The sequence below is a fragment of the Anser cygnoides genome, chromosome 14 (assembly GCF_040182565.1).
Source record: "Anser cygnoides isolate HZ-2024a breed goose chromosome 14, Taihu_goose_T2T_genome, whole genome shotgun sequence".
Taxonomy (NCBI): domain Eukaryota; kingdom Metazoa; phylum Chordata; class Aves; order Anseriformes; family Anatidae; genus Anser; species Anser cygnoides.
In genome coordinates this window covers 9,824,386-9,836,846 of record NC_089886.1, presented here as the reverse complement: position 1 = coordinate 9,836,846, position 12,461 = coordinate 9,824,386, and the positions used below count along the sequence as shown (strand labels likewise).

The following is a 12,461-nucleotide window of genomic DNA, read 5'->3' as shown; positions in this document are numbered from 1 at the left end:
TTTGCGGAAGGGACATAATCGAAAAGGCTCGGGGAGCACAGACCTGCAGCTGTCCAAGACCAAGCCCGCAGCCTTGTCTGAGCCTCCCCTGGAGTCAGGGCACGGAGCGCGGAGCTGAGCGCCCAGCCCCAGACCGGGCAGATGCTCTGCCCCCTTTCCAGAGTGTTTTGGGTTATACAGCCTCGGTTGTAACCAGCACCAAAACGGATCCCAAACTCTGCGTTTTCTGGACGTTAAAAAAAACAGCGAAAGTTACGGGCACAGCATGAAATAACGCCCGGTGTAAGATTAAAATCATTACGAAAAGAACACTATGCATTTGCTTTTATCCACGCCGTAATTAGAAACGCCTTTAAAATGATACTCTTTATTCATACCACTGGTAGGAAGCCCAAAAGTGAGAGAATCGCTTTCATAGTACTAGTCTGATATGCCTCTTAATTAAGGACTCCGTGGCCCTAATTTATTAAAGCTCATCTATTCATCACGTGTGTAATTGACGCTGGAAAAATAATAATTAGAGATCTAACCTCCGCAGCGTGTTTTCCCTCAGCTCAGCTCCTGCTGCCGAGGAAACGCAAACAACCCCCTACTTTTTGGGGGGTAAAAATGCGAAGAACAAACTGCCGCGTTTCTTCGCTGAGCGAGGGTCCAGAACCCTTAGCATACACACAGACAGTGTCCTCGGGAAAAAATAAATAAGTAAATAAAAATCTCGGTTTTAGGGGATGCGGCCGGGGTCGGGCAGACCCCGGGGGTGGCGGCGGGGCTGGGGCGCGGCGGTGCCTGGGGGGCGTCGGGGGCGCGGCCGGGGGGAGACCGGGGACGGCCGGGAGGGGCCGGGCCGGCGGCGAGAGGAGGCAGAGCCGCGATCTTCTAAAGTTTTCCTCTTCGCCTAATCATCAGCCCTTAATTACCCCGGCGGCTCTTTTCTTGCTTTGCTCTGATTATAGCCCTTGGACGGCTCCTTAATGGCACGGCTCCGCTGGCTGCCCGTGTCATTAAGCGCTAATTCATTTCGGAGGGGACTCTGGGGGGGGGGGGGGGGGGGGGGGGGGCAGGGGGGGAGGGGTGAGGAGGGGGAACACCCCGAGCAAAATAAGCCCCGAGAAAAAAAAAAAAAAAAAAAAAGAAGTTAAAATAAATAAATAAATAAAGTTTCTCCCCACCCTCCCTCCCTCCCCCGAGCCAATGGCATGAGTCACCCCGCGACGTCAGGGCCCAGCTCGGCCTCTGATTGGCCCGCGGGGCGTTTACTCCACTTCCCAAAGGAGGAAAGAGCCGGGGAGCCCCCAGAGGGGGGAAAAAAGGGGGGCGGCTCCGCAGCGCCTCACTCGCGCAGTCCCCGCGCAGGGCCGGGTAGAGGCGCAGCGCAGCTCCCCGGGCGGCCCCGCTCCAGCCTTCCTCCTCACCCGCGATGGCTTCTCCTTCCAAGGCGAAGGAGGTTTTCTCCTCCGACGAGGAGGGCCCGGCGGCCGGCTCCGAGGAGCACCACAAAGTCAAGGTGTCCAGCTTGCCGTTCAGCGTGGAAGCCCTCATGTCCGACAAGAAACCCCCCAAAGAGCTGCCGCTGGCCGCGGCGGGGGGCAGCGCCGACGGGGCGGCCGTGGGCACCTCCAGGAACCTGCTGCTGCCGGGCCACGGCTCCCGGGACGCGCACAGCCCCCCCGGGGCTCTTACAAAAACCTTCGACACCGCCTCGGTTAAATCGGAGAACTCGGAGGACGGCACGTCCTGGATCCAAGAGGCCGGCAGATATTCGCCTCCGCCAAGTGAGTGGCCGGGGAAGCGGCGGAGGGCAGCGCAGGGCTTCGCGGTGCCCCCGCGGATGGGGAGCGAGGGGAGGTGGGCACCGGGAACCGGCCAGCGGGCTCCGGGTACCGGGCTCCGAGCCGCGGCCCCGAGCTGTGCGGTTCCCCAGGCACCGAGCTGCCCGGCAGCACGTTGGCCATATCCATCTAGACACTATATTTCTGTATATGTCGCTTTCTGCCTGTGTTTACATTTTATCTTCATGTTACTTGGGCGTTTATATACACACCACAGTTATATATTTACGCATCTATATATGATTGTATATATATATAAATATAAAATATTTTTTTAAAACCGTACAAAGATCGGGAGCTCCCTTTCCCTACATTCGGCTCCCCTGCTGCCACTTTGTACTTTTCTGTCATCCCCTTGCAGTGAGAACTGGAATTGCTCCATCTCGTTCTTGCTTATACGAAATGTTCAAAGCAATCTCCTCCTCGCTCTTAAATCCTAGAAATTCTTCCTTCGCATCTTGCGCGCTTTCGGTGCGCTGTCTCCCACTGCGGTCTGTCCTGGCCCGGTGGATCTGTCCTGCCTCTCTCATCCTCGCTGCAAGCAGCCTGTCAAAGTTTTCCGAGCTGGGCCTGACCTCTTTACCCTCCCGACCCCCCTCCCACCGTCGTGGGGACACAGATCCGGAGGTGACAGGTCACTTTTTAAACCCCTTTGGGGTTCTACCCGCGCTGCTGTGTCTGTGCTGAGTTGCATTTCGCTTTCGGCGAAATCTCCCCCTTCCCGTTTTTGTTTTAAAACTTAAATTGTATTTAAAAAAATGAAAAGAAAGAAATTAAGAGCCCAAAAACTACCTCCAAGAAAAGGTGAAAAGCGTAGCCCGGCAGTGCTAGACTCTGCCTTCCCATCGCCAAGAGCCTTGGCAGAGAGGCACCTGTATTAGCAGATCGATCTCCACTAATCTATGCATCCCTGGCTTGCCTGATGAAAACTAAATTCTCTACTTTATGCAAGTTAATGGCTTTGTCGATGCGAACTGTTTATCAGGACGGTCTTGCAGAACTTGCTCCTGTAAACTATTATTACAAGAAGGAAGTTTAGTGCTATTACATCTCCTCTGTTTTTAGACAGTTATTTCGATTTGGGTTTCAGACCCTTCTTTTCCTTTGCGATTATCCCGAATTAATTTGACTTCTAACGTGTTGGGAGAGAGACTGTGAGAGGGGCCGGGAGGAAAACAGGCCGCCCGTGTCACTGCGGAGTAGCTCCGCTTTGCGACTTTCATGTACCCTCGAGTACTCTGGAAATTCAGGAAAAGAAGCTTGTGCTCCTACCCAGACCCCCCCCCCCTCTACAAGACGGGGCCTAATCTTCTTTGGATACTTTTTTTTCTTCGAAATTCCACTATTTCTCTATTAAAATCGGTAGTTGTCGAGATCTGGAAAATAGCCTTGTAAAGGACTTCAATATCCAGGGAGTTCAGATCCCATGATTTCAGAGGGATTTGGGGCGAAAAACGATCAGTGGTAGGAGCCTTAGCTCGGGAAAGTCCTTCGGCCTTGATCATCTTCCTCATTTCCCTCTTCCCCGGCTCTCGGCCCCATCGGAGCCGCGGTGACAGTGCGGGGCAATGAGCGGTGCTCCCGCAGGACGCCCCATCTGTCCGTGGAGGGCTTTGATGTTAGGGCAAGCTCCTCGATCTATGATTATTAACATTACAGGTGGGATGAAGTAGGGAAGTGATGATTCTTGTCCGCCGTTGGCCAGAAAACAGACGATAAACAGGGCAAAAAATCAAAACAAAAAAAAGAGCGGAACAAATCACTGCAGCGAGTGCTTTAGGACTGACACGGTGTAAACAGAACTACAGGCTCTGCTCAGGCGACCGTCCCTGCTTCTTATCAGAGGCTGGCTGTCATTTAGGGGATGGTGGAAGAAAAAGCTGGTGGACGTTTGGGTTTATTCCGAGGGCACTATTTGTCTGGGATTTAGTTTAAAAGCTCGTTTTTGAAGTTTCCCCCGTGCATAGCAAAAGTCGGGATGAGTCGGGCTAACCCAAAACCCGGGGAAGGCGCTGGGATGGAGAGCGATCCCGGAGCGACCGTCGCCCTTGTAAACCCCATCCCTTCTGGAAGCAGCTGGCTTATAGCTGGGTCTTTGAAAATCCACAAAATAAATCGGTTTCGTTTTAAAAAGAGAGAGTGGAATAGCGGGGTAACCGGTAGTGAATTTGGTGTAGTTTGCGTCAAGTTTTAGGAGTGCACCAAATGTCACGGTTAGCAGCTTAGTTATTAAAATGCTCTCATGTGATCGTTAGATGGCATTTGACAAGTTGTTTTCTGAGAGGGATTTATTTTTTTCGTGTTCAGTATCTAGAAGAAGAGCAAGAAGAGAAATTTTGCTTTTTTTATGGAGCCGTTTTCTCCCTCCACTTTCTGAATTTTTTAACGCTTTCTTCGTGAGACTTTTTTAATTGCAAGATGCCCATTTGAACAGCTTCGCGGTCCAGTTTATTTAAAAATAAACACGTAAATAAGGGAAAGTTAAAACGTTTCAGAAAATACTGAGAAGTGTGTGAACTAGACATGTACAAAATTTAGCAGCTACTTATGAGAGACTGGGTGACATTTTCTGTATCAGGCTTGGGAGCCGGGGTGACTTGTATGTCCCGGGAGTGATCCCAAACATAGCCAAATTTCAAATTGCAAAGTTTTTCAAAACAGCAGAATGCTTTTAAATCATTCTTTTAATTTATTATAGAAATGTAAAATGAATTTAAAGACAACTCAGCCATGTGCCATCTCTGGAACAAGTGCCTAACCTGGTTAGGGTTATAAGGAAAGCACAAAAGGTAGCAGATTTCCTGACTTGTGTTGGGTATAGATGCTGCAGCTATGTGGCATCAATATGGCAGATGTCATAAAAACTAAGTATTGAATGAGAAGTGTGATGTTTTCTGCTTTTTTGATACTTGCTGAAAAACAGAAAATACTGCTTGAGGAAAAACAAACAAAACTTATTAAGTAGAGTGGAAAGCTGCTCTTGATTTCAATGGTAGAAGAAATAGCAAGAATAACACCCAATTATCCCAAACATAAAAGTTATCAGATCCTGTTCTTCAGCTGCTGGGATAAACTCACGGGGTTGACTTGTTGCTCTTGGTGGAGGAATCCTGGCATGGGCTTGTCTCTTGCAGCACGGTGCTTTTGTGAATCTCCTGCTTCCGCCTGTGTTTGTCCTGTGCTATGTTGGGGTTACTCTTCCAGTTCTGCAGCTACCAAGACAGCTATTTTGTGTGCTTTAGATCCCCACGATGTGACTGTTAAAGTGATCTACTGGGTGTCTCTGAATCCTTTGTGCCCTGTTTGCCTATGAGCTATCCCCTTAAAATCAGAGCCAAACTTTCACTTCCCTTGACATCTGCCGAAGTCCCGTAAACTTAAGTTTGTCTAGTAAGAGAATTGCAGTGTCATTTGTAAAAGATGGCCTGTTTTGAGGGTATCACCTGATGAGACACCCTCCCTATATGTATCCCCCTGGGCTCTCTCAAGTGCAACATGTCTCCCCAAAGCACCCAGGTCTCCCTGCCTTTGTGGTAACCGGCCTTTTCCTTCCTTGCAGGACACCTGAGTCCCACTGCCTGCACCCTGAGGAAGCACAAGACGAATAGGAAGCCCCGAACCCCATTCACCACTTCCCAGCTGCTGGCTCTGGAGCGCAAGTTCCGCCAGAAGCAGTATCTGTCCATCGCCGAGAGAGCAGAGTTCTCCAGCTCCCTCAACCTCACAGAGACCCAAGTCAAAATCTGGTTCCAGAATCGGAGGGCCAAGGCCAAGAGACTGCAGGAGGCTGAGCTAGAGAAGCTCAAAATGGCAGCGAAGCCCATGTTGCCGTCGGGGTTCAGCCTCCCTTTCCCTATCAACTCCCCCATCCAGGCCGCCTCACTGTATGGAACATCCTACCCTTTTCACAGACCTGTGCTTCCTATCCCGCCCGTTGGACTCTATGCTACTCCTGTTGGATATAGCATGTACCACTTATCCTAAGAAGATCAGAAAGACAAAGCGACAGCAAGACAGACTTCCTGGTGGATCTTGTCCAACCCTGAGAAGGCAGTACCCCAACCAGTACTGGCCGTTCTTACTGCAGGCTTCTAAATGCCATCCCGAGTGTACAGGAGTTCGCGTTAGCAAAGCAAGGCATCCTGTATGCTACAAGTTGGGTGTCTTCTGAGAGTGCTCTGAGCGCTCAGAATCTGATCCTCAGAGAAAAAAAATGTAAAAACAAAAAAAAAGAAAAAACATTTGAGCAAATGTAGGGTTTTTATACAGTGCATGTAAAAATAGAATAAAAAGGAATGGGTGAAAAAAAAATGTTTTATGGAGGCAGAGATTTCCCAACACCTTACATGATGGGGCCCAACGTGTGTTTAAAGTAAAAGGGGTACATGCCCTAAATCCACACTCTCAAGTGTCATCATTTACTATGGGGGCAGGGGGAGGGAAATAAAAAGGTATAATTAAGGTGTTTGGGAGGGTTTTGTTTTCTTTGTCGTTGTTCTATGTTTTTTAAAGAAAGCAGAGCCTTTAGATACAGACACCGTGTAAATAGAAATTAGGCCCAGTAGAGTCTGAGTGAAGTTCAGAGCCAGCAAGTTCCTGCATTTCTGGGGGTAGGGAAATTTTTTTTGCATCCCAAACATCGACAGGCCTTTGCAACAAGATGAGGGACCCTTAAATGCAGAAAGTAAAGCAACAGCTTTATCCACCATTGGCTCTTGTAATGCCTTTATCTGTGTAAATTAAAATTTATTGTTTGTAAAGCACTGTGAGGGGAGATAGAGTGCAAGGGAGGGTTATTAGGCATTCTGGTCTTTATCTCTTCCTATTGGTGTGCTTAGAAATCTTTGTCTACAGCCGGGTAACCGTGGCTCCACGATGGTTTTTGAAAACCATTCAAAAGGGAGGGAAGGGAGTTTCTGAGGAAAGAAGCCGTGGGTTGTTTCCACAGTGGTGGTGAGCAAGGGTTGTCAAACTCTTCTATGGAGACGTTTGGTATTTTTTATTAGTATTTGCAACAGTCTATATTAAATAGAAGAATCTCCCGTGTCTTCCTCTCCTTCCATTGCAAAGGATGCTAATGTAAGTGACTCATGCTTCAAGCCCTTTTAAAGAGAGATCCAGGTATCAAAATCCAACAGCATTACTTGTAGGATGGTGGGATGCCAAGAGACTGCGTAACCTCTGTCCCCATGGGAGCTCCCCAAGTGCTGGCAGTGTCTTCCCCAGGCTTCTCCTTATAACTATTGTATTATGTGTATTACTCTTGCTAAACTTTGTGAGAAAATTCCTCCAAAGGCTGTGGAGCACTGAAGGCAGAGATTGTCCTGGATTTATTTTCTTAGCATGTTGAGAAGAAACCAAAAAGAAAAGGGCAGTAACATGAAAAAAGCCACAAGGTTTTGCTGGTTTTGGTTTGTTTTGACCGAGGCACTGTCACCGCCCGGGACTCACTATAGATGAACTTCCCATCTCCCTTCCCCTCACCCCCAATCTTCCATTATAGGAAAGTCCCTTTGAAAGGGATGCCTTGTACAATTTTATATATTTTATTGAAGATTTATTATTTCTTATCTCTTATTTCGAATTAAATTAAAAAAAAAAAGAAAAAACATGTTTAATCACGTGTGGGTCTGTGAGTGTTTGGAGTTCTTTAAAAGGTAACTTCTCTCCGTGTGTGTTTTGCACTGCTGGGTCAAGTTCAAAGGAATGTTTTGGTTGCCTTTATGATTATTTCCCCTTCTGAATCTGAATTAAAGCCAAATTTGCAGCACATGAAGGTGAATTGCAAGTCAACAATTCAAAGTCGAAAGCCAAACCTTTTATGAGGTTTCCTTGTTTTTAACAACCCCTTTTAGGCGCCTCTGTTCTTTACAGCATCATATTCTGGTGATGTTTCCACTGCTTTTCTTAGCTCGTGAGCCCTTCTCTTTTGCTCAGGCCTCTCCCCTCGACTCGCCTTTCCCCTGACCTCAAAGCTGTCTCTAGCGGGTTGCTGCTGTCGGCCCCAGCCACTTCTGGGGGTCCTTTAGTGCAGTGAGGGCTGGGCAGGGACCCTGCAATACTCCAGCACAGTGGCATTTCAGGGCTCCCACCTGCTGTCACCCTGTTCCCTACTTTTTGGGGCAACCTCCCTAAAGGGACTCTCCTGTGCTGCCCAGAGAGCAGGTGCCTGACCATATTCCTCTGCCCTCTCTGGTGCGGGGCCCTCGGGTGTGTGGGGATGAAGGGGGTGCCCGGGAGGTCGGAGCTGGATAACTGCGGCTCTCCAAGTCCCATTCCTGCTGGCCCAGCACAGCACTTTGCATTTTTCTGTAGGAGGCTTTTTGGATTTAGGAGTGACCTCTGGGCTCCGAGCTGGGCAGGGAGGTGCATTTACCTCCTCTGGAGCAGCCGGGAGATTTGATTCGGCCATGCTCCGATGTACGGAAGAAAGCTTTCCCCTACCCCACGCTGGTCTGTGCGCACCGGGGGAAGGGCGTTCAGCACCATGCAGGATCGGGCCTCGGCTGGGCGAGGAGGGAAGGGCCGGGGGGGAAGAACACCTCCCGAGTGGGGCTGCTCGGAGGGGCTCCGGGCATCGCGGATCCTTCTCGGCCAGCCCCGCTCGGCCAGCCTCCTGTTAACCTTCCCGCTTCGCGATTGTAGGGAACAAAGCTGGGGGAATCCAATCTCCACGCAGACTTTTCAAATTAGCATTTACTGCCGGATAAAAAACGGGAGACAACCGCTCCTTTCTCGGGCTCTCCCTTTCTGAAGCGTTATCCCCTTAATTCCGGGGCAGGGCGAAACCCCCCTCGCCCCTCTCCTTCCCTCTCCAATTGTCCCGAGTGCTTTCTAAGCTGGGCCGGGCCGGTTATAAATAAACCAGCGGTATTTTTTAACCTTCAGTATAAATCAGCTGTGTCAGGGATTACAGCTAAATCTTTTCGCTGGAAACTCTGAGCGCAGGAGCTTTGTGTGTGTTATGATAGATCCTTAAATGGATACAGATTTATTGCAGAACACAAGGGTGTTGAAGGAAAAGCTTCCAAAACTCGGTTACAACCTTTGGTATGGGAAAGGCAGGACGGATCCATGACACCTTCCCCGAGCTTGCGGATGGCATGACAATTCACCCTGCGCCCATTATTAACTTGTTCCAATTAAATCCTTCAGAAAGGCCGAGTTAATTGAGTATTATATTTTATTACGAGGGAGGTGTCAAGCTTTACTCATGAGACTTCATCATCGGCCTAATGGGAGCTGCCCCGCAGGCAGATCTGTAACTGAATAAATTACAGCAAGGCAGGGAAATCAGAATGCTACCATTAAACGCGATGCACTTACTGAAATTCCTCCTCCACTTTCGCAAGAGGCTGTGGAGGTGTGGCTTTAATTAGTTATTTTAATGCAAAGTTAAATTGTTCCCAAAGTATTTTCTGACACAAAGCAGATGCGATGATTAGAAGTTGAGTGAGACTGAAAGGAGTTGGCATCTGTTCCAGGTACATCTATATATTTTAAATTTCCAATAGAAAGTGAAAAATAATTAGAGCAATAAATAATAAACATTAAAAACAACGCGATAAATTATCCCGATCCCTAAAATCCCGACCTGCTGAACGGTGGCTCAGGCCAGCCGGGCACAGCGCAGCTCTCCCGGGACCTTAATTCACGAGGTATGGATTTGTTGACATAAACAGTTAGGAATGGGCTCTCTGACTCGCTACGGCCAAGTGTTCATTACCTAAAGCCACGGGCGCTTGGAGCCTGCATTTCATGTTGTCACATTGCCTTGTCAAAGCCCGGAATTCCTGCGTTTTAAAAGGGGAAGGAGGAACGCTCGGTGGCTGCGGCGCGTCTGCGAGCCGGCGTGCCGGAGGGCGCGGGGCTTCAGCCCCGCCGGGAGCCTCGCTGCGAGGCCGGGGGCAGCCGGTACCGGGCTCGGGGGGGGGGGCACAGAATTCACCGGGAGGCCTCCGGCCCCTCGGCCCGGCTCCCGGGGCCGCAGCGCCGGGAAGGAGCCGGCTCCCGGCTGGGCACCGGCTACCGGCAGCGGCGCAGGACCGGCCACCTGCTCCGCCGCCACGGCACTCGGGGTGGGGATGGGGACGCCGGGGACGGGGAGGCAGCTGACCTCCGAGCCGGGCAGAGCGCAGGGGGAAGCGGAGCCCGGCGGCGGCATCCTTCCCCCGGCAGCCGGTCCCGAGCCCCCGGGCGGTTTCCGCGTCGCGGGCAGCCTGCGCCGGGGATTTACACGCACCCACGCAGCATACGGGGACACGCGTGTGTGCGCGCACACGTGCATCTCTATACTGGCCAACTATTTCCCTATAGAGTCCGTATGCCCCGGCACACAAATGCCGTAGACGTTGCCAGGAATCGCCGGATTCGCGCACGCCCGGGGCGTTGCAGGATTTCGGAGGGGGAGTGCTGGACACGCACAGGAGGAGGAGGAGGAGAGAAAGGCAAAGGGCGACCCACGAGCCCCACAAAGCTCTGTTGCCCCCCGGCCCGCCCCGGGGCTGCGGGAGGAGACCCCAAGGAGACCGCGCAGGTCCCGCGCAAGCAGGCAGGGACCCGCGGAGCCCCTCCGGTGGGTGCGGGGCGTACCGACCCCGGGGCTCCTCAGACAGGAGGTCATCATTTTGCTTTCTCCTGAGCATATTTCCCCCTACTATTCATGCCCGGTTTAGTTTCGCCGCGTATTAACATGTATCTGCTTATTAGAAAATTATAAAAAGGATGTAAACGTCGTTAAAAGAGACAAAAAAAAAACACAAAACAAAAAAGCATTCAGGGTCACTGTGGTTCTCTCGTGCCTACGATCAATAACCATCACGAGGATTTTGGAAAAAAAAAAAAAGAAAAGCTTTTTCTGGGGGTCATTTCTAGAAGCTAACCTACTTTCAGCAGTGCCCACATTATTTGCCTAAGAAGTGCCTCTTGCAAAATAAAAACAGAGCGGTTATTCCGATTTTTCCCTGCCAGAGCAGGGAGGATATTTTTTCCAGTGAATTGCTTTAATGGTCTGAGGGCAACTTCATCGCTCATTCCCGCACTGGGAAGCCCAGGAACGAACTACCGCACGGCTCACACTCCTTTTCGGTGTCGGACGACACTGTGAAAGGAGGGTGGCTTTGGGGTCTTTTTTTGTTGTCTATTTTTTTGTTGTTGTTTTGGTTTGATTTTGAGTCCCTTAGTCCCTCGATGTGTGTTTCCCACCGTAATCCATAAGGCATTTGGCGGGTGCTACTAGTTGCACGAAAGGAATAAAAATCTTTCCATCCATTATATTTCAGTCTTTTAACACCAGAGCAATTCTGTCCCTGCTGTTTTAGTGGAAATACCGGTCTATAAAGCTGCAACTGCAGTATATTTTAAAATGCTACCAATTTTTTTAAAAGGGGATTGGAATAATTCTGCTTTGCTTGGGAAGGAAAAGTCTCAGCAATGTATGTACGATTAATGTTTTATAACACTGTTGAAGGAAATTAAAAACATTCTGTGATAGTCTTACTGTAAAGGCAGGTCGTTTTGGCAAAATGTTCTGTATATGTATTTCTTAGATTGCCGTGTTTTGAATAAGCAAGAATCTCGTAAAGAAAAAAAACACGTTCCTTAAAAGTATGCGCTACCCGTTTTATTAAACTGATTATGCCAGCGTTCGACTCAAAGTTTGTTTTAAGTAGGAATATTTTCCCAGACGTGTAATGGATTGCTTGAAAACAGAATTCTTTGCTTTTTAATGACCTGTAATGGCCAATTCATTTCAACTGCGCTTATCAAGGTGCTGTGCTAAATAACAAACCGGTTTTTGAAAACAAAAAAGTCATAATGAAAAATAAGCAGTCAGAATAATCTCCCATCTCCGAGCCAAAAAAACGCAATAAAATTAATTTAAGACTGTCAAAACATCAAAGCTGAGAAAAGGAGCTGCTAAAATAATGTCTCTTGATAAGGAAATAATAAAAACACACCAAAAAATGTCTACTCAATAAACTCCACTGGATTTGGGGGTCTGTGCTATATTTTATTTGGTGATGAAAGCACTTTGATGTCACTGTATTCCAAACAATTATTATTATAATTTTAAACAACCTGGTGTTTTCCATTACTAACGGCTTACGCTTTGAAGTTACACCTCATAATTTCTTAAATTAAATAAATCATTTTAAGTTTGCACTGGGAGCCTTTTAATAGCAGAGAAAGGAATATCATTATCTTATTGAGAGGCAATTGCAGTGGCTCCAGTTTGGCTGTAGCTGGGGGCAAAGTGGTGCACTATAACAGACATACTTTATTAGCCTCCCATAACTCTTGAAAGAACATTTTTATATTTTCTTTGATTCCCCCCCTCCCCCTCTTGTTTTAAAGCTGTCCCAACCTTTAATTACTGCCTAATATGAAAAGCATTATTTTTTAATGCTGTGTAATTTACCAGAGGCAATAGGCCAAGTTAACAATTGTTTATTAGGGTTGCTGTTTCACACAGGGCAAAGAATGCTGTTCCAAACCCAACTTTTCATGGGTGGTTGCACTAATTAATACAGTGTCTGAGACTCCTAGGGGGTTTTTAATATTAAAGCCTATGGGGCGGAACGGTTTTTAGAAGTCCAGCTCCTGCTGACGTCCTCCTCCCCTCCCCAGTGA

At 48.7% G+C, this 12,461-nt stretch overlaps 1 protein-coding gene across 1 annotated transcript; it reads left to right on the top strand.

Moving 5' to 3' along the window:
- The first annotated feature begins 1,274 nt into the window (after nt 1-1,274).
- Nucleotides 1,275-6,228, top strand: MSX2 (msh homeobox 2). Its single transcript, XM_048080465.2, has 2 exons — nt 1,275-1,772; nt 5,389-6,228. The coding sequence occupies exons 1-2, from the start codon at nt 1,418-1,420 to the stop codon at nt 5,811-5,813; spliced, it is 780 nt and encodes a 259-aa protein (XP_047936422.1). The 5' UTR covers nt 1,275-1,417; the 3' UTR covers nt 5,814-6,228.
- Nucleotides 6,229-12,461: the final 6,233 nt, after the last annotated feature.